The following is a 26860-nucleotide window of genomic DNA, read 5'->3' as shown; positions in this document are numbered from 1 at the left end:
TACTTCTAACAGACTGTCATTTCAGGTAAGCAGTATAGGAGGATCAAACCTGCAACTCTTGCTCCGTAGCAGACTCACAACTTAACCACTGAGATCTTAAGATTAAGGTCAACAGTTTTCTGCTGGACAGCATGCATGTAATGTAATCTGATTGAACTCACCTGAGCCTTTACTTTCTGCTTTTGTATTTCCTTGTTTTGTTGTAACTTTCTCTGTAACAGTATATTCGTTTCCTTGTGTTTGTCTCCACCAGAGTTTGGCTGACTGCTGAATAATGCTGAATCTGAAAATATACATCAGTAATACATATTCCAAATGCACTCAGTCTGACAATACACCACTGTAATACAAAACCACAGTGCCTCCTCTGTGCTTGGTTGACTACTGAATATAATTTTTAGTCTGATAAAACACAATACCACAGGAATTCAGAATCAACATGGTATCCACCAGTGCTTGGCTGACTGCTGAATAATGCTGAGTCTGAAAATATACAACTGAAAAACACAACCAAGTGTCTCCTTTGTGCTTGGCTGACTGCTGAATAATGCAGATCTTATACAAGAGGCCCAAAAAAATGAACCTAAGTCGCTCGCATGAAGAGGACCTTGATCATCTGATCTTGCTTCTGACCAAGTTTGGTGAACATCCTTAAACAAGTTCATTAAAATAAAAGTTATTCAAAGCTTTTTTTCATATATTTTGCTGTGGTGGCCTACAAATGTGTTACCATTAGAATAAACTTTAGGATAAGTTGTTTTTTTCTTCTCTTTTTAGTTCTGGTGTCCCCTAAAAGGAACCATGCAGATTTGAACAAATTTGGAAGAGGACTTTACAATCGTTACAGACTTATGGCTGTTGGCCGACATACACACTTAATAATGATAAACAGGTCTGCAAAGTTTCAAGTGCTCTTACAGTATTGAAGTAAAGCGGACAAAAACAAAAATTTTAACCAAGAAATTAAATTTTGAAAGTAAAAGAGAGCCATAATTCTGACAAAATGCATGTTAGAGTTATGGTTCTTGGTCTACTTATTCACCTAATGATGATAAACTATTGTGCAAAGTTTCAGTACTTTTTGGGAAAAAATGGACCTAAACAAAAATTTTAACGAAGAAAATAAAATTTTCTACGTATAAAAATGGCCATAATTCTGACAAAATGCTTTCAAAGTTATTGCTTTTGGCCTATTTAGTCACCTAATAATGATAAACAAGTGTGCAAAGTTTCAAAGCTATAGATGTTATAATTTTTGAGAAAAGGTGGACCTGAACAAAAATTTTTACCAACGCGAACGAACAAGTCACAACAATACCTCTTACATTTTTTTCAAAAAAAAAACTAAGTTCTGTATAAGTGAGATTTACTGTAAATGTGTGATGTATACTGTACCTTTAAGGTTATATTTTCCACTCTCTTGCATTGCTGCTATCAGAGTAAATGCTGCCACAGACTTGGTATTGACAAATGCTTTCACAATCAGATGTTCAGCAATTTCCTGGATACCCGAGAATTTCATATCAAGAAGTTTGTCCGCCCATTCACAAACAAGCTGACAAGATGACTTAAACATCTCACTGTCAATGGTGTTAGAATCAATCTAAAATATACAAAATCTATATATATGTATCACCATCTGAGAATGATAAATTATACATGTAGGTTTTTTATGAGAGTTTAAGATTTTTATACAATGTCAGGTAAACTAGAACTGTCACAGGAGTGACGAATACCCCCACAATACGGTCTTGTCACAGAAGAATGGCAACCATAAGAAAGACATGGCCACAAGAAGGTGCAATTTAAATCGAACTTGACCTGTATTTTATGATCTTACACCTGTATACCAAAAGCATTTAAATCTGTCAAGATCTGTCACTGGAGTGTTTAATGACTCCAATGGTAGATGAATATTTCACAACAGCTTTAAAAGTCTGTGTTAAAAAATATCAAATAATAGGAGAGGTACAGATAAAGTGTATCAAAACTTCAACCTGAAATTCTAAAAGGGGGGCATAATTTATGAAATATTGGTGCAAGAGTTATGCACCTTATCTCATATGATGTGAGTGATGATGTGGAACAAATATTTCAAATTTGAAACAAATGCATTTCGTAATAACTGAGATATAGTGACGTAATAACTGAGATATAGTGAAAATGTATCCAAATTAACCTTAAATTCTAAGTAAAAGGGGGCATAATTCATTAAAAACTGATGTCAGAGTTATGCACCTTGTGTAACATAATGTGGGTGATAAGGTGGAACATCTATTTTAAGTCTGAATCAAATCCATTTAGTAATAACTGAGATAGAGTGAAAGTGTATCAAAACTTTAACATGAAATTCTAAGTAAAATGGGGGGCATAATTTACGAAATATTGCTGCAAGAGTTACGCATCTTGTGTTATATGATATGGGTGATGATGTTGAACAACTATTTTAAGTTTGAATCAAATCCATTTAGTAATAAAACCCTTCCAGGCACATAGGTTATGGAGCAAAAACCAAATATCTAACCTTTGACCATGAATTGTGACCTTGACCTTTGACCATCAGGCATAGGTGATGTGTTCTACACGTCCTCTGGTCTTCAGCAATAATAATGTGAAGTTAAATTAAAATCCTTCCAGGCATATAGATTTCGGGACGCCACACAACGGGACATGCCAAACTAACTCCTATATAGCCCCCCCTCAAACGTTTGGTGGCGTTATAAAAATCTTAAGTGAAACAAAATAATCTGAGGTAGAAAAAATAAGCAAATAGTTACATTATCTATGTTGGTTCACTTCATTTCCACCTACAGTATATGCATCTGTGTAATCCCTTTGCTTTTACACTTCCTAAATACTAAAACTAACCAAAGACCATAACCTTAAAACTGTGAGTCATGATAACATTTTATTGAGCATCAACTAGGAAAGTTCAGTCTTTGTACATTTGTAGTAAAACAGGACACATGCCATTGTTCAGTGTAACAGATTGCTGAATATTTTACTGCAAACTAATCATTCTTGATTTATTATTGCTTTTGCTAGCACACTGTGAAATAATTCAATTTCGTGAGTACAAAATTTCGTGGTTTTGATTGAAATTGCTGGTTTGTGGGGAAATCAATTCGCAGATTTCAACTTTCAAAGGTAAAAATAACAGGGATTTTTCTGTTTTGTTGCCTACTTGGGATTTAATTTTTTGGGTTAAAACAACCACAAAATCTGCAAAAATGAGTTCCTTATTAATGTTATTGATTTCACAGTATCTTAAGTATTATCTCATTTGTTTACCAGTTGCATACCTCAATAGTTTTTGTAGTAATCTCTAACTCTGGCAAGGTGGGTGGAGCATGCTCTATCTTCTTTCTCAATCCTCCATAGAAATACGTAAATCATTGTTAAGGAATAAGTCAATATGTGAATTTATTTAATATTTAAACTGCATGTGATATATTCTTTTCAAATTCAATGGTTTTAAAGCGACTGGCCTCCAGATCGTTCGACAACAAAAAATAATTTTTTTTAGATATCTTGAAATAAATGCTATATTTCTTAAGAAGGCTTTAAAACTTAATTACTGACAAACTTTATGTTACGGGAACACATGAGAATTTGCTGTTTTTACTACTTTTTACAATGAAAATCAAAAAGCGTTTGTCAGACTTTTACTCCAGGTAAACTGTCTCAGTTATAAATATCTATATTTTGAAGTCATTATTCACTACTTCAGCTATTAGTTAAGACGATGGGAAAATGTCCTTATTGCTGCGGCGGTCCAGGGTTTGATTTCCGATGCGGTCATCTTTTTTTCTTGATTTGGAATTTTAGAAACAAAAATTCATATTCTAATGTTCATAATATGACCAAAGTTCAATTTGAAAGAAAGATTATTTTTAGCCAAATCTGGAGGTCAGTGCCTTTAAGTACCATCACAAGGCCTGTTTTAATGTTTTGTCCAATTCCACTTCAGGCAATATACCTTTATGTTCTTTAATACCCAACATCCTGATTGTTCTATTTAAACAATTATTTGTACTGTGCAATAACACAACAATACTGAACATATAACTGTCAATTTATACATGTACAGTTTTCTCTATGAAAGGATATTTGGATTGCCCCCTTTGTCCAAGTCTCCTGGTGTTAATGTCTGGGAACACTTGTTTCATCATCTTTCCAAAGTCTGCATTACATAATGGACGTAAGTCATGATGTTCACAATATTGCCTGAAACACAACATAGTCTGAATTACACAGTGAACGTAGGTCATGATGTTCACAATATTGCCTGAAACACAACATAGTCTGAATTACACAGTGGACGTAGGTCATGATGTTCACAATATTGCCTGAAACACAACAAAGTCTGAATTACACAGTGGACGTAGGTCATGATGTTCACAATATTGCCTGAAACACAACAAAGTCTAAATTACACAGTGGACGTAGGTCATGATGTTCACAATATTGCCTGAAACACAACAAAGTCTAAATTACACAGTGGACGTAAATCATGATGTTCACAATATTGCCTGAAACACAACAAAGTCTGAATTACACAGTGGACGTAAATCATGATGTTCACAATATTGCCTGAAACACAACAAAGTCTGAATTACACAGTGGACGTAGGTCATGATGTTCACAATATTGCCTGAAACACAACAAAGTCTGAATTACACAGTGGCCGTAGGTCATGATGTTCACAATATTGCCTGAAACACAACAAAGTCTGAATTACACAGTGGCCGTAGGTCATGATGTTCACAATATTGCCTGAAACACAACAAAGTCTGAATTACACAGTGGCCGTAGGTCATGATGTTCACAATATTGCCTGAAACACAACAAAGTCTGAATTCCACAGTGGACGTAGGTCACAATGTTCACAATATTGCCTGAACAATAATCATGTCAACATTGTAAAAACATTATGCCCCCTAAGAATGCTTGGTAGAATAATAAAGAAAGTCCAAAAAGGGGCATAACTCCAAAATAATCTAACATAAAAGTGTGCATATGTACATTTCATGTTGATGTACATCAAGTTTCATTTCAGTTGGACAGAAACTGTAGGTGAAGTTGAATAACAATATTCTGATGTAGCTGTAACATTTCAAAGATCAACAAGAGCTGTCCGTAAGACAGCCAAGCTCGACTATTCGAAATATTGTCCCAGAAGCAGGAAAATATTACCCAAAAAGGTTAAATATCAAAAGAGTTTTAAGTTCAAAAGGGGGAATAATTTGACCAAAATGCACATCAGTTATGGGACTTGCTGCTATCAACTAGTTTTATAACCCCGAAGGCACATGTGAAGTTTTAATTCAATATCTGCATTAGTTTTGGAGATAGAAACTTGCATGTAAAACTTTAACCAGAGTTTTCGAAGTCCAAAAGGGGGATAATTTGCCCAAAATACATGCCAGAGTTATGGGACTTGATCCAGTGAGGTTAGTAATTGATCTAGAAAAAGAAAAAATAAGTTTCAAATCTATATGCCTTTTAGAAATAGCTGTATGTACTTGCACGCAAAACTTTAACCAGAATTTGCTAAGTCCAAAAGGGGGCATAATTTGGCCAAAATGAAGGTCAGAGTTATGGGACTTGCTGCTATCAACTAGTTTTATAACCCCGAAGACACATGTGAAGTTTCAAATCAATATCTGCATTAGTTTTGGAAATAATAACTTGCATGTAAAACTTTAACTAAAATTTTCTAAGTCTAAAAGGGGACATAATTTGCTCAAAAAACATGTCAGAGTTATGGGTCTTGACCCAGTGAGGTTGGTAATTGATCTAGAAAAAGAAAAAGTAAGTTTCAAATCTATATGCCTTTTAGAAATAGCTGTATGTACTTGCATGCGAAACTTTAACCAGAATTTTCTAAGTCCAAAAGTGGGCATAATTTGGCCAAAATGAAAGTCAGAGTTATGGGACTTGCTGCTATCAACTAGTTTTATAACCCCGAAGACACATGTGAAGTTTCAAATCAATATCTGCATTAGTTTTGGAGATAGTAACTTGCATGTAAAACTTTAACCAAAATTTTCTAAGTCCAAAAGGGGGCATAATTTGCTCAAAATACATGTCAGAGTTATGGGACTTGACCCAGAGAGGTTGGTAATTGACCTAGAAAAAGAAAAAATAAGTTTCAAATCTATATGCCTTTAATTGATGGCTGAATGTACTTGCATGCAAAAACTTAACCAAGGTGTGACGCCAACGCCGATGCCAGGGTGAGTAGAATAGCTAGACTATTCTTTGAATAGTCGAGCTAAAAATAGGCCATAACTCCAAAATATAACTAGAGCTATCACTAAAGGTGATGAATGTACCCCCCCCCCCCCCCTCCCCCGCATGCACTGACACAGTACATTGCAATTTGACGCACACAAGATTGCATAATTATGTGGACTGTATATATATAGACTGTATATATACAGTATAGTAACAAAAAACAAAGTCCCATAACTATGCAGAATATTTATCTAAAAGAATGTAACATGCACCATGGGGATGAGGAGAGATGGTGCGCACAAGATTGTGTCTATGTATATAGTATAGTAACAAAAAAACAAAGTCTCATAAATATGCAGATTTTTTTTCTGAAAGAACGGAACATGCCCCATGCACAACTACTGTTGGTACTGATCACTTGTGTGAAGTTTCATTAAATTGTGTCAAGGGGATGAGGAGAGATGGTGCGCACAAGATTGTGTCTATGTATATAGTATAGTAACAAAAAAACAAAGTCTCATAAATATGCAGATTTTTTTTCTGAAAGAACGGAACATGCCCCATGCACAACTACTGTTGTTACTGATCACTTGTGTGAAGTTTCATTAAATTGTGTCAAGGGGATGAGGAGAGATGGTGCGCACAAGATTGTGTCTATGTATATAGTATAGTAACAAAAAAAACAAAGTCCCATAACTCTTCAAATTTTTTTTCTAAAAGAACCTAACATGCCCCATGCACAACTACTGTTGGTACTGATCACTTGTGTGAAGTTTCATTAAATTGTGTCAAGGGGATGAGGAGAGATGGTGCGCACAAGATTGTGTCTATGTATATAGTATAGTAACAAAAAAAAACAAAGTCCCATAACTCTGCAAATTTTTTTTCTAAAAGAACCTAACATGCCCCATGCACAACTACTGTTGGTACTGATCACTTGTGTGAAGTTTCATTAAATTGTGTCAAGGGGATGAGGAGAGATGGTGCGCACAAGATTGTGTCTATGTATATAGTATAGTAACAAAAAAAACAAAGTCCCATAACTCTGCAAACTTTTTTTCTAAAAGAACCTAACATGCCCCATGCACAACTGCTGTTGGTACTGATCACTTTGTGAAGTTTCATTAAATTGTGTCAAGGGGATGAGAAGAGATGGTGCACACAAGATTGTGTCTATGTATATAGTATAGTAACAAAAAAAAACAAAGTCCCATAACTCTGCAATTTTTTTTTCTAAAAGAACCTAACATGCCCCATGCACAACTACTGTTGGTACTGATCACTTGTGTGAAGTTTCATTAAATTCTGTCAAGGGGATAAGGAGAGATGGTGCGCACAAGATTGCATCTACGGACAGACGGACAGACAGACAGACAGACAACCTGAAACCAGTATACCCCCCCTTAAAACTTTGTTGTCGGGGGGTACAATAATGAGACATGAAAATCTCAACAAAATGTATATAACCACTCCATGTTGATGATGGATACCAAGTTTCATTTAAACTGATCAAGTAGTTAAAGATTCTTATATGAAAAGTCCATGCACATTTCTATTAAAACTAAATTTGATGTTATGTCCACAATGTCAAATGGACCTACTATATTTGGCATCATACATGCACCCTGAAATAGTACTTCCCCATTTCATCTACTTGTTTACATGAAATACAAATCAAAATCGAAATAATATATAGCAGAACTATGTTTTAACACAATGCCACAATACGAATTGGTTACAGACTGCATGCAGAATTCACTTGGACTATGCCCTAGTGAATTTATTCTGCAAGTGTATAACCTAATGGTATTGTTTTGATATGTTAAAACAAGATTCCACTATATATTATTTCTTAATTCTCTTAAAAGACAATGTTTATATTATGACTTTCAGATGCTATTTTCTGATATGACACAATCTTTCATTTATTTTTTTTGTTAACAGAATTTGGGAAATACTTCCTTCCATTTGGGGAAAAACAAATTTCTTCAGCTGAGGGGACAGACTACGTTTTCAGAGACAGTTTATGACTGAAAAAATTTCTGCATCATTTGTGCCAGTATTTTAATGTTAACCTTTATTCATCAAATAGTTATCCTTATCAAACAGTTATCATTTGTATGCTGACGTTAACCTGTATTCATCAGACAGTTATCATTTGTATGTTGACGTTGACCTTTATTCATCAGACAGTTATCATTTGTATGTTGACGTTAACCTTTATTCATCAGACAGTTATCATTTGTATGTTGACGTTAACCTGTATTCATCAGACAGTTATCATTTGTATGTTGAGGTTATCATTTGTATGTTGACGTTAACCTGTATTCATCAGACAGTTATCATTTGTATGTTGACGTTAACCTGTATTCATCAGACAGTTATCATTTGTATGTTGACGTTAACCTGTATTCATCAGACAGTTATCATTTGTATGTTGACGTTAACCTGTATTCATCAGACAGTTATCATTTGTATGTTGACGTTAACCTGTATTCATCAAACAGTTATCATTTGTATGTTTGCATTTACCTGCACATTAGTCATCTAGGTATTGTTTTGTATGATGGCATTACATGTCCATCATCAGGCATCACTTGTATGTTAACATTTACCTGTACACATAATCCTATGCATAAATTGTATGTTGACATTAACCTGTATATGATCATACACTTTGGTATCATTTGTATTCGGACATTTACCTGTATTCATCATACACCTCTGCTTTAGGCATACAAACATCTCCATGTTCTTCAAGGTGGCTCTTTATCCAAGTGAAAGCCTCTCCCTGCTCTTTCCTGTTTGACGTTGGCAGGCATGATGGTGGTGTTCTGTAGTTAAGATTACTTATAAATCATACATTGTATTCCAATACAATTTCTTAACCCTTATCATGCTGGACACCATTGATTCTGCCTTTGCAACCAGTGCAGATCAAGATCAACCTGCACATACATTTGATCATGATCTGCACTGTTCGCCATTCAGTCAGTATCCTTTTGGTATGCACCACTTTTAACAGTTAATGGTACTGTCCAAATTGACAGATGGACAAGTTCATTATAGAAATTTGGCAGGGAAAGGATTGATAATGTATTTCCTACATTGCCTCATGTTTTTATTTCGATGTAAATGAGGTGTGGAACCAAAATTTGTAGTCCTGTTTGGCGCCATATAACCTATACTGTGTTGGTGCGCCAAATAAATACATTGCATTTAGCTTACAAGTAGTGCAAGGACAAACTGGTGGTATCTTTATAGGTCTCATGTATGTACATGTAAACCTTAAAGTGAATGTATTTTCTAAGTCATTCTCAAAAGAAGTATTCTGCAACAAAAACTTAGAAAAATATTTTCATAGGTCACCTCCAGATATCCATGTCATGTGTTTGTATTCCTACATGTTTTATTTTACTATGCATCGATTTATGATCTTAACTATACTTTCAATCATTTTGATTTTTAACCTTTACCCTGCTAATTTCTAAAATGGACTGGTTCATCATTCAATTTAACAGCATCACTTATTATTCAAATGGGTGTTCACTGAAAATTTACTGAATAGCGAACAGTACAGACCATGATCAGCCTGCATGGATGTGCCGGCTGATCTTGGTCTGCACTGGTCGCAAAGGCAAAATCACTTGCTGCTAACAGGCTAATGATTAAAAGCACACTGCAGAATATCAACATATGGGTAAAAATCTCTTTTTGTACTAAGATTTTGTAAATTCCTTAAACAATTCAGTTAAACAATTCAGTAATCACTTTTTTATTTTCGCTTTAACCTAAAATTTAAAACTGCTCTTTAAATGCAAATTATCCTGTTAATACTATATTCTTTTATCAGCAAAATGCCTGTATATCTTTGTTATGTAATTATGACTTGTATAAATTAGCATAATATTATGTTCCTGGCATACTCACAGTCTACTTTGGTCTTCCTGGACAACCCCTGTTGGTAACTTAAGGTATAGCAACAACTTCTCCACATCTGTCAAACTGTGAATCTCACCCTGTCATTACATATATATCAAGTAAGATAAAATAATATTTATGTCACACTGACTCATACAAAATCCTTTAACTGAAAATTAAGGAGACTAAACAGTGTTAGCTTCCTAGCACAGAGGCCAAAAGTTAGAATTCTGATAAGCTGATTGTTACACCAGTTCCATCTCATCAGGGTTCGCCGAATTTTTTGAAAGCAACTCGTCCTGCAGGATGAGCTGCCTAGAATTTTCTCTTCCTGCAATTCACTATTATATATGATAAAAAAAATATTTTTTACAGACAGCATCTTTTTCAAAGTCTGTTGAAATGGTAAATACCAGAATCTACTTCTAGACTATTGAACATCTAGATCTTGTATGATTATTATGTTGTACCTTAACAGTGCAGGATAGATGTTAAAAAATAGAGTTTCGAACAACAAAATCAACTTCTGTTTAAGATCATTAAGCTATCTGGATCCTTCACAACTCTGTTTTAGTTGGATGTATTATATATTTTTGTTAAAAAATTACATTAAACCTGCAGGACGAGTGCTACAGCAAGATCCACTTGCCCTGAGTCAAAGTCTACTTGTATACTATGTACGAGCGGACAAGTGGATTTGTCAAGCTCTGCTTACATGGCTTATGATTTGTAAATGTCAGATATCCAGGAAGTAGTAATCAAACAAAGAGTGTGATTTTCTTTGGATTATACTGCGAGTGTTTAAGTATGTTTATTTAAATATTATGTAACTATTCTACTAAAACTTCAACCAAATGCTTACCAATACCCTTGTTATCCTAGCTCTGCCCTCAACACTGAAAACACAAAAATATTCTTTGAAACATCAACTATAAGGAACACTGATATAATTCATAAAGATTTTAACATATTTTTTGTTCCTATTTAATTGCCCAAATGTCAGATGGTGATGTACGCAGCTGGATGTACGGTCATGAGAAATATTGTAAATGCTGTATACTTACAAAAACGGTAGTATATGTTTCTTGTGATCTTTCATATACTTTACAAGTTTGCCTGACTGACAACTAAGTACAATTTTTAGCTTGCTAGCACTCCACTTTTACCTGCCCAGGGCAAGTCCTTAAGGGTGAGCCCTGTATTGTAGCAAAACCAGTAACCAGACACCTAGTCCTCTTAGGGTTTTCTTACATAACTCCAGCAAGAATGCAGGCATGCGTAAATATATGGAAGCCAGTATTTAAGACGTTCATTTTGCATTTGTGAAATTCTTTTTGTAATTAATTTATTGTGAAAATTAAGGGTTTAAAATTTCTAAAAATTTGCAAAAATGCACTCGTCTGCAACCACCTGGAAACTTTGGCTTGCCTGAAACAACGACGAAGAATGTTAATACGCTATATGATCTTTAAATGCTCACCTAATAGACGACTCTAACCCATCTTGAATTTTTCCGTATCTTTTACTGCCTTCATCACGTGCTGATGTAAAGCCGCTGGAGTCTCTAGATGGTACAATAATTTGCTGAGAATGGCTATGCAAGGTTCCATACATTATGACGTCATTTTTATTTCATTTGAATTAAAACAGTCCAGCTCGAATGATGATTCTCCTACATTTTTGTTTTTATTTCAATAGCATGTTTTAAACCAATGTGAATTGTGATTTAAGCGCAGACATTCATGGTTGTTCCTCTTTACCATAAACATTCTACGACCTATTTTTGTATTCATAGAAATCAGTGTTGTAAGAAAACAATTGTTCTGTATGCACTTAAATGTTATACTCCCAAGCTAAAATTCTGTCACATGTTTAATTTCATCTCCATCTTTGTAGGACATTTAAACATGATTCATAATGAATATATTTTTATGTTCATGATCATGATGATGTCTGTGGCATGAACATATCCATTATTTTTTCTTTGAACGCTGAACATTCTCAAACAACTTCAACTGGTCAACGTTTGTAAATAATGCATGGACATATATACTACATTAATGGATTGATCTTTCTGTCGACCTTTCGATGATTACCACAAAAAATCTGAATTCGTCGTTAATGTAAATAACATTTCTCTAAAAATGCTCAAAAATGTCTATTTATAACCATCTGCGCATGCGTAATGTCAAGACTCACTTGCGTATGTCGTAAATGTACACAAAAGGGATTTCGCTAGTAAGAGGCTCAATTATGAATTATGCGGTACCAAATACGTCCCTATTCAGTAAATTCCTGATGACAGCGACTACCACTACGATCATATATTTATGAAAAAACGGCCGTAAGTGCTTATCGACCGACAGACCTACCTAATGAGGTTACCTTTCCCTACCCTACCCCACTATGCTCTAACATTTCCTACCTACCCGCCTACCTATACCTACCTAACTTCGCTTTTCAGGGACGTAGACGTTTCAGTTTGCGTCAAGCTACGAAGATTATTGGTATAAAAAAATTGACGCAACAAAAAGTGAGAGGGGACGTGTTAATGATTAAATGATAAAACCAGATGTGAAGACCAGTAATGGTAAGACATGCAGTCAGCAAATTTAAACTGCTCAAGAGTTTGGAGATAGGACTATAGCCCTACATGAGCCCTATAGTAATTATAATATTTGAACATTCACCAGGTTGCATATATAAACCTGTAGGACAGTGGATAGTAATGGCAGGATTTTCTAGTTAGAGGGTAAAATGTCCTTCAGTAGGGATAAGATAACAGTTTAATATTAACTAGCTAATAGAAGCTATTTTCCAACAAAACAAGACTATATCCCTTACCATTCAAGCAAACATTCTATAGAGAACGCAAATTAATAAATATATGATAATAAAGTTAAAAAGCATTAGCACATATAATGATCCCATTCACAAAGAGTCGTACGACTGAGACTAATTGTGTATTTACAAACATATTAAAAGGTGCGGGAACAATGGTAATCAAGACCGACGGTCTAAAATCAAATTAAAGAAAAAGATGAATTAAGAAAAAAGGATGGCAACCTGCATGATCATTTGAAATTATGTCACAGTATAGTGACTTGATTTCGGAAGGTGAGGAAATTATTGAGTAATTCCAGGGCCTAAACGTGTGACCCTTCACATAAAGGGCGAGAGCTCTACCGAGAAGTATTATCAGTATTATGCAGGTAGTATTGTGAGAGAATAGAATCTTTCTTTCTTGTGACGTGTATACTGTGACTGGACATTCGGAGGTCCATTACCCACTTTTCTAATGTTTTAAGATTATTTTGGGTTTTTTATTGTTTGACAGAGACAGGTGACATAATATATTGAAAATTTTAATGTCACCTCCAAGTAAGCGGACTTTGGACTGAAAATTTCGCGAGAGGTTGTTTATATATGAAAGGAAGAACAGACACTTAAGCACGGAGCCTTCCGGAACTTCTGAAGAGAGAGATATGGGTTCTCAATTGAAACTTTCTATTTCTACGAGAATACTCTCAAAAATCAATTTCTGATAAATGTTGGGAGGTAACCATATTAAAGTCGGTTGTCCAAGAAGAATTTTACAACTTAACACGGAAGGCGCATAGTAAAATTTGTAAAGTTATATGAAGCGAATACATTTACATACACTTTCATGTGCGGTACTTTTCGGGTATCCAGCTTGTAACTACCTGAACAAGGGTCAAAACCTAACATAGTGTCTGCGTATGTCGAGGAGTGACAGTGAGTGTTCTTGGTACATATATACAACGATGCACTTAGAACTATTTCGCTTTAATCCCTCAATACCTTGTTACAAACCACCATGATTCGGCCCTGGTAATGTGAGAGGATGTGGTGACGTGTCAGAAGCTGGCAAACCCATATACTTATATCGTGCTTAACTAGTAGAGATGGCCTTTTACAAAGACAGATCACACAAATTACAGAACATCCTATATTCGAGTATCTGTCTTGCTCCATAGAGGCGTCCGTAATTTATACGGCGTTCTTTAGGCGTAAAAAAAAATTGTTTGTTTCCGGTATCCCGACCTACCCTAAATTTTTGGCCCGACCCTACATGTTTTTATGGCCTTGGAGAATATTTTTTTCAACTTTTTAGCAAAAAGATGCAAAACTGCACTTTTAATGCTTTAAACATGGCCAGTGGTGTTAGAAATCAACTTACTGATGCTCTAAAGGCATAACCCCCTAATTTGTAATCATTTTTTGACAAAAAAAAAAATAATTTCCGAAAAGTCTCCCTTAATAAAAAAAATTTCCAAAAAAAAAAAAAAATCCGACCTACCTACCCTAAATTTTTCGAGCATGTTACCGGAAACAAAGAATTTTTTTTTTAGGCCTTATAGAGATCTTATTTGAGTCAGTGACCAGTGTTTCGTATGAACAGTTATAAAGTACAAATCAAATACAAGATATTGCAGTCTGATTTTAAAATATTCCAACATTAAAAATACGCTTAATTGAAAGTCAAGTAGGTTTTGTACCAAATTCGTACATCGCTGTTTGGTGCCATGGTTACATACGCCAGAAAGCTGATATTGTAAAGCTTACTACACTCGAACATTCCCAATTTAAGCTATTTAAACTAATTTGAAGAAAACAAAGAAGAATAGTTCGGAAAGATCAGTTTTGTATGCGCCAAGAAATGTACGAAGAAGCATAATTTATTTTATAGGGTAGGGACAGAATTTATGAAAAAAATAACTGCATATAATTTGTATTGTGCCCCCCCCCCCCCCCCCCCCCCCCCCCCCCCCCCTTATATCGATCCAGTTCATAGCAGCTACAATGCCAGTGGACCCATTTAAGTAAAACGTATCATAAATAGTAACTTTAGAACACCAAGAAATATCAGTTGCTTTGATTTTATTTGAAATTACATTTTCTTTCAAATTACCTCATTACACGTCACTTATTATATGCAGTGCAGAGGGAACTGCTGACTACCTTAGTACATATACACTATAGCGCTCATGAAAAACTGCTGGCTACCTTAGTACATATACACTATAGCGCTCATGAAAAATTGCTGACTACCCCAGTATACATACAATATAAAGCGTAGAGGAGACTTTTGACTACACCGGTTTAGATACAATAAGGTACAGGGGAAACTGCTGACTGCTTTGGTACACATACACTATAGCGCTGACGGAACTGCTGACTACCTCAATATATATACAATATATAGCGTAGAGGAGACCAATGACTGCACCGGTATAGATACAATAAGGCACAGAGGGAACTGCTGACTACCCCAGTATACATAAAATATATAGGGTAGAGGAAACTTCTGACTACATTGGCATAGATACAATAAGGCACAGAGGGAACTGCTGACTACCCCAGTATACATAAAATATATAGGGTAGAGGAAACTTCTGACTACATTGGTATAGATACAATAAGGTACAGAGGGAACTGCTGACTACCCCAGTATACATACAATATATGGGGTAGAGGAGACCACTGTCTACACCGGTAAAGATACAATAAGGTACAGGGGGAACTGCTGACTACCCCAGTATACATGCATTATATAGGGTAGAGGAGACCTCTGACTACACCGGTATAGATACAATAAGGTACAGAGGGAACTGCTGACTACCCCAGTATACATACACTATATAGCGAAGAGGAGACCACTGACTACACCGGTATAGGTACAATAAGGTACAGAGGGAACTGCTGACTACCCCAGTATACATACACTATATAGCGAAGAGGAGACCACTGACTACACCGGTATAGATACAATAAGGTACAGAGGGAACTGCTGACTACCCATGTATACATACAATATATAGCGTAGAGGAGACCACTGACTACATCGGTATAGATACAATAAGGTACAGAAGGAACTGCTGACTACCCATGTATACATACACTATATAGCATAGAGGAGACCACTGACTACACCGGTATAGATACAATAAGGTACAGAGGGAACTGCTGACTACCCATGTATACATACACTATATAGCATAGAGGAGACCACTGACTACACCGGTATAGATACAATAAGGTACAGAGGGAACTGCTGACTACCCATGTATACATACACTATATAGCGTAGAGGAGACCACTGACTACACCGGTATAGATACAATAAGGTACAGAGAGAACTGCTGACTACCCCAGTATACATACAATATATATGGTAGAGGAGACCTCTGACTACACCGGTATAGATACAATAAGGTACAGAGGGAACTGCTGACTACCCCAGTATACATACAATATATAGCGTAGAGGAGACCTCCGACTACACCGGTATAGATACAATAAGGTACAGACTACCCCAGTATACATACAATATATAGGGTAGAGGAGACCTCTGACTACACCGGTATAGATACAATAAGGTACAGAGGGAACTGCTGACTACCCCAGTATACATACAATATATCGCGAAGAGGAGACCTCTGACTACACCGGTATAGATACAATAAGGCACAGAGGGAACTGTTGACTACCCCAGTATACATACAATATATAGGGTAGAGGAGACCTCTGACTTCACCGGTATAGATACAATAAGGTACAGAGGGAACTGCTGACTACCCCAGTATACATACAATATATAGGGTAGAGGAGACCTCTGACTACACCGGTATAGATACAATAAGGCACAGAGGGAACTGTTGACTACCTCAATATACATAGAATATATAGCGTAGAGGAGACCTCTGACTACACTAGTATAGATACAATAAGATAGAGAGGGAACAGCTGTCTATCCCAGTATACATACACTATAGCGCAGACGGATCTGTGCTTTTTTAGTTCGACTATAAGAAGACTATGAAGAGCTACTGCATTTACCCATTTACAAGCGTCCGAATAAGTTGCGAAACGTAAAGGTACATCAGCCCCATAACGCATTATTAAAAGTAGCCTCTTATCGACATAATATTTATTTGATTTAGCTCCTTTTCTCGTTTAATGCCAGAATAGCGTTAACACATGCTTGTTTCATATTTTATCGTAAGAAAATTCGTTGGGAACGGTCTGTGTTAAGCCGTAATGGACTTGTACATCAAACAATCTTTCGCAATTTTGCCAACGCTCGCATACACAAGGCACATAGAACCAACGCTCGCATACACAAGGCACATAGAACCAACGCTCGCATACACAAGGCACATAGAACCAACGCTCGCATACACAAGGCACATAGAACCAACGCTCGCATACACAAGGCACATAGAACCAACGCTCGCATACACAAGTCACATAGAACCAACGCTCGCATACACAAGGCACATAGAACCAACGCTCGCATACACAAGTCACACAGAAACCAACGCTCGCATACACAAGGCACACAGAACGCTCATACAGCATAGAGCATCAACAAGGCACAGAACCAACGCTCGCATACACAAGGCACACAGAACCAACGCTCGCATACACAAGTCACACAGAACCAACGCTCGCATACACAAGTCACATAGAGCCAACGCTCGCATACACATGTCACATAGAGCCAACGCTCGCATACACAAGGCACATAGAACCAACGCTCGCATACACAATGCACATAGAGCCAACACTCGCATACACGCTCACCTGCACAGTGCATGTAGAGCAACCGTTCACATACACAAGGCACATAGAACCAACGCTCACATACATAGCGCACATGAAGCCAATTCTCACATACACAGCGCGTATAGAGCCTACGCTCAGACACATAGCGCACACGATACCAACACTCACATATACATATTATTAAGAGCCAACACTCACATACATAGCGCACATAAAGCCAACGCTCACATACATAGCACACATGAAGCCAATGCTCACATACACAGCGTGTATAGAGCCTACGCTCAGACACATAGCGCACATGATGCCAACGCTCACATTCATAGCACACATCAAGCCAATGCTCACATACACAGCGCGTATAGAGCCTACGCTCAGACACATAGCGCACATGATGCCAACACTCACATACATAGCACACATCAAGCCAATGCTCACATACACAGCGTGTATAGAGCCTACGCTCAGACACATAGCGCACATGATGCCAACGCTCACATATATAGCACACATGAAGCCAATGCTCACATACACAGCGTGTATAGAGCCTACGCTCACATACATAGTGCACATAATGCCAACACTCATGTACACATTTTACTAAGAGCTAACGCTCACATACACAGCACGCATGATGCCAACTCTCACATACATAGCGCACATTATGCCAACACTCGCATACATAGCGCACATACAGCCAACACTCAAATACACATCGCACAAAGAGCTGATGCTCACATACACAGCGCGTATAGAGCTAATGCTCACATTACCTAAGCACATGTTGCCAGTGCTTACATACAAAGCACACATAGAGTCAACACTAACATACACATCGCTGAAAGAGCCACTGCTCACATAAACAACGTGTATAGAGCTAATGCGCACATATACAAAGTGCACAATGATATGATTCTAATACTCACATTCAATACGAAAATAAAGCCAACGCTCACATACACAAGGCACACAGAGTCAACGCAGACATACGCCGTTGCACACACTGTGCAAATACAGTCAACGTTTACGTACATAGGACACAGAAAGTCAACGCTCATAATCCTTGACAAAACGCAAATAGGACTTACGCTTACATACACATCGCACTCAGAGCCAACGCTCACATAAATAACGCACATGCAACAAACACTCATATGAACAGCGCACATATAGCTTACGCTCACATACATAGCGCACTTTTATCCAGATACACAACACTAACATAGAGCGAACGTCCACATACACAGCACTAACAGAACCAACGCTCCAATACTGAGCGCACATAGAACTAACACTTACATATACAGCGCACATAGAGCTAATGCTCACAAACATAGCGCACATAGAGCTAACAGTGCACTTTGAACTGACGCTCACATATACAGCACACATACAGCTAACGGAGCTCGTTGAGCTAACGCTCACATACACAGCGCACATAGAGCTAGCAACGCACACAGAGCTAATGCTCACACACATGGCGCACATACAGCTAACAGTGCACTTTGAACTGACGCTCACATATACAGCACACATACAGCTAACGGAGCTCGTTGAGCTAACGCTCACATACACAGCGCACATAGAGCTAACAACGCACATAGAGCTAATGCTCACACACATGGCGCACATACAGCTAACAGTGCACTTTGAACTGACGCTCACATATACAGCACACATACAGCTAACAGAGCTCGTTGAGCTAACGCTCACATACACAGCGCACATAGAGCTAACAACGCACATAGAGCTAATGCTCACAAACATGGCGCACATAGAGCTAACAGTGCACTTTGAACTAACGCTCACATATACAGCACACATACAGCTAACAGTGCTCACATACACAGCGCATATAGAGCTAACGGCGCGCTTGAGCTAACGCTCACATACACAGCGCACATAGAGCTAACAGGACACTTTTAGCTAACGCTCACATACACAACGCACGTAGAGCTAACAGTGAAACTTTAACATTCCTCGGTATTAAACATCAATTTAAAATTATGTGTCGAACATGCATCAAGTATAGAAATAGTCAAATTTCTTTTGATTTTCAGAACAGTTGCGCTTATTAACGCCGCTTGTTGGCGAACAATGAAAATAAAGTAGGGATAGTTGGTGACAATCTAAAATTAACATAACTCTATACAGACGGATATTTGCAATGCGGTATAAATCTCTGTTAAAGAGCACTTAAGATTCATTCAAATGGCGGCTCACAAGAAAAATTATTGTCGAACAAACAGATGTCTTTCTAAATTTTGCGCCCAGCAGCTGAGTGCCATGGTTTTCTACCAGAATGCATCTCACAGCCATAGCTCAAAAGTGCTGGTGTTTAACATTGTTCATATATACATATCACGTTTAGTTCACAGATGGTAGTACTTTTATGAGTGAAAATATCTCGAGTATATCAGAACTTGACAATAGGTTATTAAATCACATACTTATCTTCAAAATAGTGATATAATATGTTTCTGATTTGTACAACTGATAATTGTAAAGAGAAAGCGGATCAGTTCTTATTGTTGCATACAGTTAATACATGACTTAATGTGGTAACATCGTCAAAGATAAAACAGTTCCTGCAGAACTTCCTTCCAGCAAAATTTATGTCTTAAAAATAAGGATAGAGCATATAATTTTATTAGTACGAGCTCCAATTTCTAATGTTTTATAAGTCAGGGAGGTTAATAACTGAACTTTCTGAATAAATGTTCAAGTTTTCTTACAAAATACGGACGATTTTAACTGACAAACTGACACAATATGTGCAACTCTAAAAAGTCTTGTCAGGCGAATTATCAAAAGTCATATTTTATTATCATATCTGGTTAAATTTAAAAAAAATCTAACAGATGACATCATTTTATTTAAACTGCAATTCAGTTAATTTTAGAACTACAGTAATCAACGATACATCTTTCTCATTATCGACAATAAAAAGGCGCTCGACCGTTATAATGACGTTTTCTCTCGATACGATCTTCCTCCAGCTAATCGAATTGCTTGGTCTGTCACGTGACATACTACTGCTACTGAGGCAAACGACAGCTTCAACTGTATGGAAGTCAAAGACAAATGTTTCTGGCAGAACAAATAATTCTAAAATGCAGTTATATCGTGAGTAATGATTTATAAACATGAGGAGTTGACAGATGACGAGAAGAGTAACCGCTAAAACAGTTGACATGTGTGCTGTCAAAAAACGGTGTTTTATATGTAATATAACCTTAATATAATCAATAAAAGCACATAGAAAACATTAACAGTAATTATACATATAATAATTAATATCGGGAGAGTTATAGCGATGTCTGGACTAACTGTCATATTGGAAAAACCACACAAAATTCTTTAAAAATATCGTATGCAACTTGGTTTGTGCGTTAAGGCATTTATTGTATTAAATGCGCATTATTAACACTTTACAAGCTAAGGATGTTGAATAAGTACACCAAGTAAGAAAATAATAACTGCATAAAAGAGTGAAGCGGATATTAAGAACTTGTACAAACAGTTTAAGCAATAACGGATGTGGATTAGTAACTAGACCAGTGTCGATGGGCTACTAAATTTCTAAAGTCGGATACCAACATATAGCGATGGATACAGACATTCCGGGTAAGTGTATAAATGTTTTATTTTTTTGCAATATACCGGACCAAGACTTAATCAGTGGTTCTCAGCTAAAACTGTAAATGATAATGGAAAATTGAAATCTAAGATAAAAAGAGTTTTCGACTCATTTCTGTCTACAAATCTTCCACTTTCTGTCTACAAATCTTCCACTTTCTGTCTACAAATCTTCCACTTTCTGTCTAAATCTACACGCGTATCCTAACTCAAAACCACACTAGCTGTATATCTTTATTTGTCAGAAATAAAAAATAAAGATAAAATAGATGTCAAACGGTCATCCGCACTATTGGAAACATGTATAAGCAGAATGTATACCAGTCGCGGGAGTATGGAGCAGGGCGACAATTCAAAATAAATAAGTTTCAGTGTGTTACGTGAACGTTGCTAGTTTCGGACCACGTTGAAATAGTGGTGAGTCGCTTACATGTATGCACATAACAAACAGGCATTGGGCTATTTCCAGCGATCAAATGGCCGGTAAATGTTAAAGACGTATTATATAAAGATCATTTTTTCGGATAAAAGTAAAATCTTTATTCTTTTAAAAATATATAACACAAATCTCATGAACTTGTTCCAACCGAAGAAAACGTTTTATAACAATGATTGTTTTCTGTTGTACATGTTTTATTTATCATGTTTGTTCACAAATGTGTATGCAAATTCACGCGTTTTAATCACATAGAATGTTTTCCTTAACAGCCTATGTAATTACCGATGCAAATTTTCTTATTTGAAACCGTAAAATGTTACATTGAAACTTTAACCCTTCTTGGTTATGGCGTTTTAATGATAGATCAGGGAGTAAATTTGATGAAATACCCTAATTTCGACGCTTACGCTACTAACACCACATTATAATCTACCAGTTTTGGCCTCATTAAGTTTGTAACAAAGATTTCAATGTTGGTGTAAAATAACGGGTGCATGTGCATTTGTAATTTTCACGAACATCATTATAATAATTTCATTTTCAGTCGCAGTTTTATGAATATTTAACAGAATTAATACAATCAAAAAGGCAGACAACAGGAATATCAAACAAACTCGAATAAAAAGCGCCATCTGCCTACGATTTGTCGTCTGGGACTTGAGCACTTCAGATCATTGCGGGTGCCTTTCATCGAGATCTTGTAGAATTAAATTTACCGAGGAATAGCCACAGTAATCAGTGTATAAAATGTCTTCTATTAATGGCACGCTTTTGTATTCTGTATTGATTTACACAATGACCGCTACCCTCGGGAATTTTAGTTATTACAACTGACTTCTCCCGGAGTGACATACAAACGGGTACTCGGGTACCCGTGAAATATATTATCGAAATTATTATTTCGTGCAGTGTAAAAAGATTATATCTTTACAATGATTTCCCATATTTGATGACTGTATCACAGAAACTTCCTTAGCTTTTAGCCTGAAAACAACATATACTTATATGTAGGCGTCTTTTATTGTGGGCAATCGAACATAATTTATCTGTTACGTAATTGCTGTAAGGAGAAAAAAGTATTATACAGACAGGTAATTTTGGTACAAAAGTACTTTAGACGACAAACAATAAGGCGTACATGACTATTTACCTTCAAATCTGGAGGGATATCACCCACTAGAGTTCCTATATTTATACACATATTTCTCAGTTTGTCTTTCAAATGCTAGTAGGTCTGTGGAGGATCTCATGACAAAGAATGTTTGCCCTCTAGGGATAACTGGTTCATAACAGAATATATATCTTTCAAATGTCGCTGTAAAATTTTAATATTGGTATTTCAATTCATATGAGTTGTCAGATAGTTCAAATTTCAATCTAATATAGAGATTATTGATTCCATATAACGGTTGCTTAGCAACACTAGAAAAATACCAATTCTATACTGTGCCTGAAGACATGAACATGTCATTAATTACTGCAATTGTACTTGATTACTAGTGAATAATACCCTTATAGGAAACTGACAGTCGCGGAGTCGGGATAATTACGGTAATGATCTCTAGTACAAGGGTAACAAACTGGGTAAACAGTTTAAGTATAACATTATGTTAAAGTAGAAACATTTTCAATGTCCACATTTACTGACACTTGGTTCGCTAAATCTTACTACCTACGCCACACCAAGATGTCAAATCTTCGTCAACACAGTCCTGTAGCGACAACAGTGGTATTGTCTTTATTGGTCAGAGACCACCAATTCAAAAAAGTAGGGAACTTGCTGGGAATGGTAAGTGTATACTGGATAGTAACGTCTGTGCGTTCTATTGGTCATCATGTAAACAACCCAGGAGTGATATTTTTCAAAATGATATTTTCACTGCATTACAGTATTTTATTATACATTTGACAAAATTGTACATTATGTGTATGAAAAAAAGTTTTATCAACAAATTTCTCCCCATGTCATGATGTAACAGGGCATCCATTCACACAAAATTACTTAATAAAGTATCACTATTATATTTTCGTCCGAATTTTGTGAATAAGATAGTCTGAAAACTGTATTAGATATACATGTTTGATGTATGAAGCCGTACACGCCATAATGTTACAATGTAAGTCTATGGGAAAACAATTGGTGGTCTCTAACCTTTATCGGGACCTCTTCGTCGCCATCATCATCACCATCATCATCATCATCATCATCCATCCATCCATCCATCCATCCATACATCCATGCATCCGTCTACAAATCCATCCATCCACCAACGACAAAAACCGACATGAAATGGTATATTCTCTGATTATGCACGTGTAATAATCTAACAACATTTGCACCATCGGGCTGAAATATAAGAAAATATACCAAGCAAAAGACGTGCAAACAGCAAAGGACAAAATGGCACGAACAGTAACACAAACATCAGCAAGACTATAACTGTGGAATCAAAAATAACTTGCGGCAAACAAATAATGATAACAAAAGGAATTACAAAGTTGAGAAGTCTGTATATTTAAATTACACACATATACCGCTACATATTCTACATACATTCAAACGTTATTATATATAAAACATACAAAGAAGGGAAACTTTAGAGTGGTGAGCATAAACCATCTTTCAGTTGGAAAATTAAGATGCGTGTAGTGAAGAAAAGTCAGCAATATTGTTTTCGTCCTCGTCTGACCGATCATTTAGTAAACTGATTGATATTTTCAATGATTATTTCATCCGAAGTTCAAACACCTGGCCGCAAGGTAATTTGATGCACGATTACCCTTTCATGCCGCGAAACATGCGTTTAAATTGATGTTGCCGCGTTAAGGTTGACTACCTTTATGGTAAAGATGATATCATGCTTTAATAAGCAGGTACTCCAATGTTTGTATCGATAACGGTAAACTGACCAAAAAAAATCAGTTATTGAAAAAGGTAGAAGTTTTGATTATGATGAGTTACTTTCCATTTTTTATACGTTGACTGCTGGTGCATTTTGTGATAAATATAGTATAACATGCGTTAAGTGCGCCTTAAGCCATTAATTCATAACTAATGCTGATATTTTCTATGAACCTCTTTATAGCATTAACCTTAGATGATTTTATATATTTTCGGACGAATCCTGTATTTTAAGAAACTGGGTTTTCATTTTCTTTGTTTGGGCGAATAGTTTTTTCTTTGTTTTCATCAATCCGGATTTCTTTTTCAAAATGATTTCCGATTAGTTTTGTGACATTTAATCAAATACAAAGAAACCGTTGGAAAATCAATATTATCATTTTAAGGACTTGACAAACGGACAGATGTTACTGTGGCCAGATTGTAACTAAAGCACAAAAACTCATTAGCATTTCACACACATGTTCTATTGACATTTAAAACGATTATATGGGCGGTATAGATTGACACAACCGTTTTAAGGGACTTGCCTTCAGATTAACTTCACAATATTTAAATAACGAGAATTAGCAATCATAAATCATAAATCAGTGTTATTTACGTTGAAATGTTATCCGTATAATATTATTTTTCCTGTATAACACCATGCTTTTACTATGCAGTATGTGATTACCGCTGTAGAGATCTTTTCTTAATATGTTACGGACTTTATGAGCAATACTGGCTTTTAATCGCCTTTGTTTTTAATTGTCATATACATTTAGTACATTAAAAAAAATTTGAATCATGTGACATAATTCTTATTTTAAAGTATGTCCTTTTAAAGAGCTTGTGAAACCTCATCTAAGAATGATAGCCTAACTTGGTGTTTGCATCGTGGTATGGTATTTCGCGTAGCATACACGTTATAAATATGAATATTAATTTTTCTAAAACATAAATTGTCCAACGAAAAAATAGAAGCGTGAATATAACACAATGAAAGTAAGATATGTATGAAATATAAATGTATGTTTCTAAGATATTTTAAATTACCGCAAACGCATTTACCTTCTTATTTTGTATACAAAATATATATCATTTCTACACATAACCTTGTCAAAAGCACACTTTTGCGTGCCATAACTATATATAAGTTTGTCAAACGCACTTTTTATATCAGTACCACGTAAAACCTTGTCAAGGGCATATTGTACATCATTTTTTTACGTATAACCTTGTTGGAGGCACATTATGTAGGGAAAACCATATGTATTAGCTTCAGAGATGTTTATATACTGTTACGGACCACCAGAAAATAAATAAGCGTCAGTTAAGTTATGGCAGCCGGAAATACGTATGTAAACAAATGGCTTCAAAAATGTTTTTCACCAGTGATATTTCTTTACGACTATTTTTATGAAAATATGGAAAATTAAAGTAGTGAAAAAAGTACCCACACCTTTTCTTCCAAAATATACAGGTCCTACCGGTAGGTGGAACATAGATTTGCCAAAGAAAGTTCATTACTACATCACACTCCTTACAAATACATGTAAAGAAACACCAACACCAACTATGCACTGACTCTAAACATACCAACCCATATTTAACTTAGATCTACTCAATGCGTTAGTAGATAGTATCATGATAGTTTACAGATATAAGGGCAGATAACCAAAGCAAGAACGTGTGATGTGCGCGCGCTATCAGCTTAAGGGGAGAGAACCTCAAAGATGTGATGAATAGATAATCACTGATTTTCGCAGCGATAATTTTGTTGAACATTGTTATGTAATTAGAGTACATATGTTTCATAATAATGTCGATTTGTTGTCAGTTGTTTCATGGTGCTACTTCATAACATGTTGTAGGGGTATGTGTCACCAGAGAAATACTAATCAATCGGATTTTGCTAAATCATATCATCAGGAGCCTGGATCTATATATTATATACTTTTTATAGAAATTAACATGGAATAAATTGTGATGAGTATTCCTATTATAGGTATATTAACACGCGTGCTTTTGTCTTATCGACTTCACAGCAGTTTTTGTGGTATAGCGCCGACACAATTTCCACTGACAAAAGTACATTATAAAATTGCTGTGAATGACGATTTCTTCTGACGATGTTTTTGAAATATAAG

General features: G+C 36.0%; 1 protein-coding gene across 1 annotated transcript in view; it reads right to left on the bottom strand.

The window, feature by feature from the left end:
* The window catches only part of LOC123541920 (uncharacterized), a 44031-nt gene extending 31710 nt beyond the window's left edge, over positions 1-12321 (bottom strand). Inside the window, exons 1-8 of the mRNA XM_053530925.1 lie at positions 11642-12321; positions 11024-11057; positions 10171-10259; positions 8946-9074; positions 4111-4227; positions 3303-3387; positions 1396-1603; positions 162-283 (exon numbers count right to left, since the gene is read on the bottom strand). Of these exons, the coding sequence (XP_053386900.1) occupies positions 162-283; positions 1396-1603; positions 3303-3387; positions 4111-4227; positions 8946-9074; positions 10171-10259; positions 11024-11057; positions 11642-11775 (918 nt within the window). The 5' untranslated portion in view covers positions 11776-12321. The remainder of the gene's footprint in view (positions 1-161; positions 284-1395; positions 1604-3302; positions 3388-4110; positions 4228-8945; positions 9075-10170; positions 10260-11023; positions 11058-11641) is intronic.
* Positions 12322-26860: the final 14539 nt, after the last annotated feature.

Source organism: Mercenaria mercenaria, chromosome 19 (assembly GCF_021730395.1).
Source record: "Mercenaria mercenaria strain notata chromosome 19, MADL_Memer_1, whole genome shotgun sequence".
Lineage (NCBI taxonomy): Eukaryota > Metazoa > Mollusca > Bivalvia > Venerida > Veneridae > Mercenaria > Mercenaria mercenaria.
The sequence above is the reverse complement of the archived record's forward strand: the minus strand, read 5'-3'. Positions and strand labels throughout refer to the sequence as shown.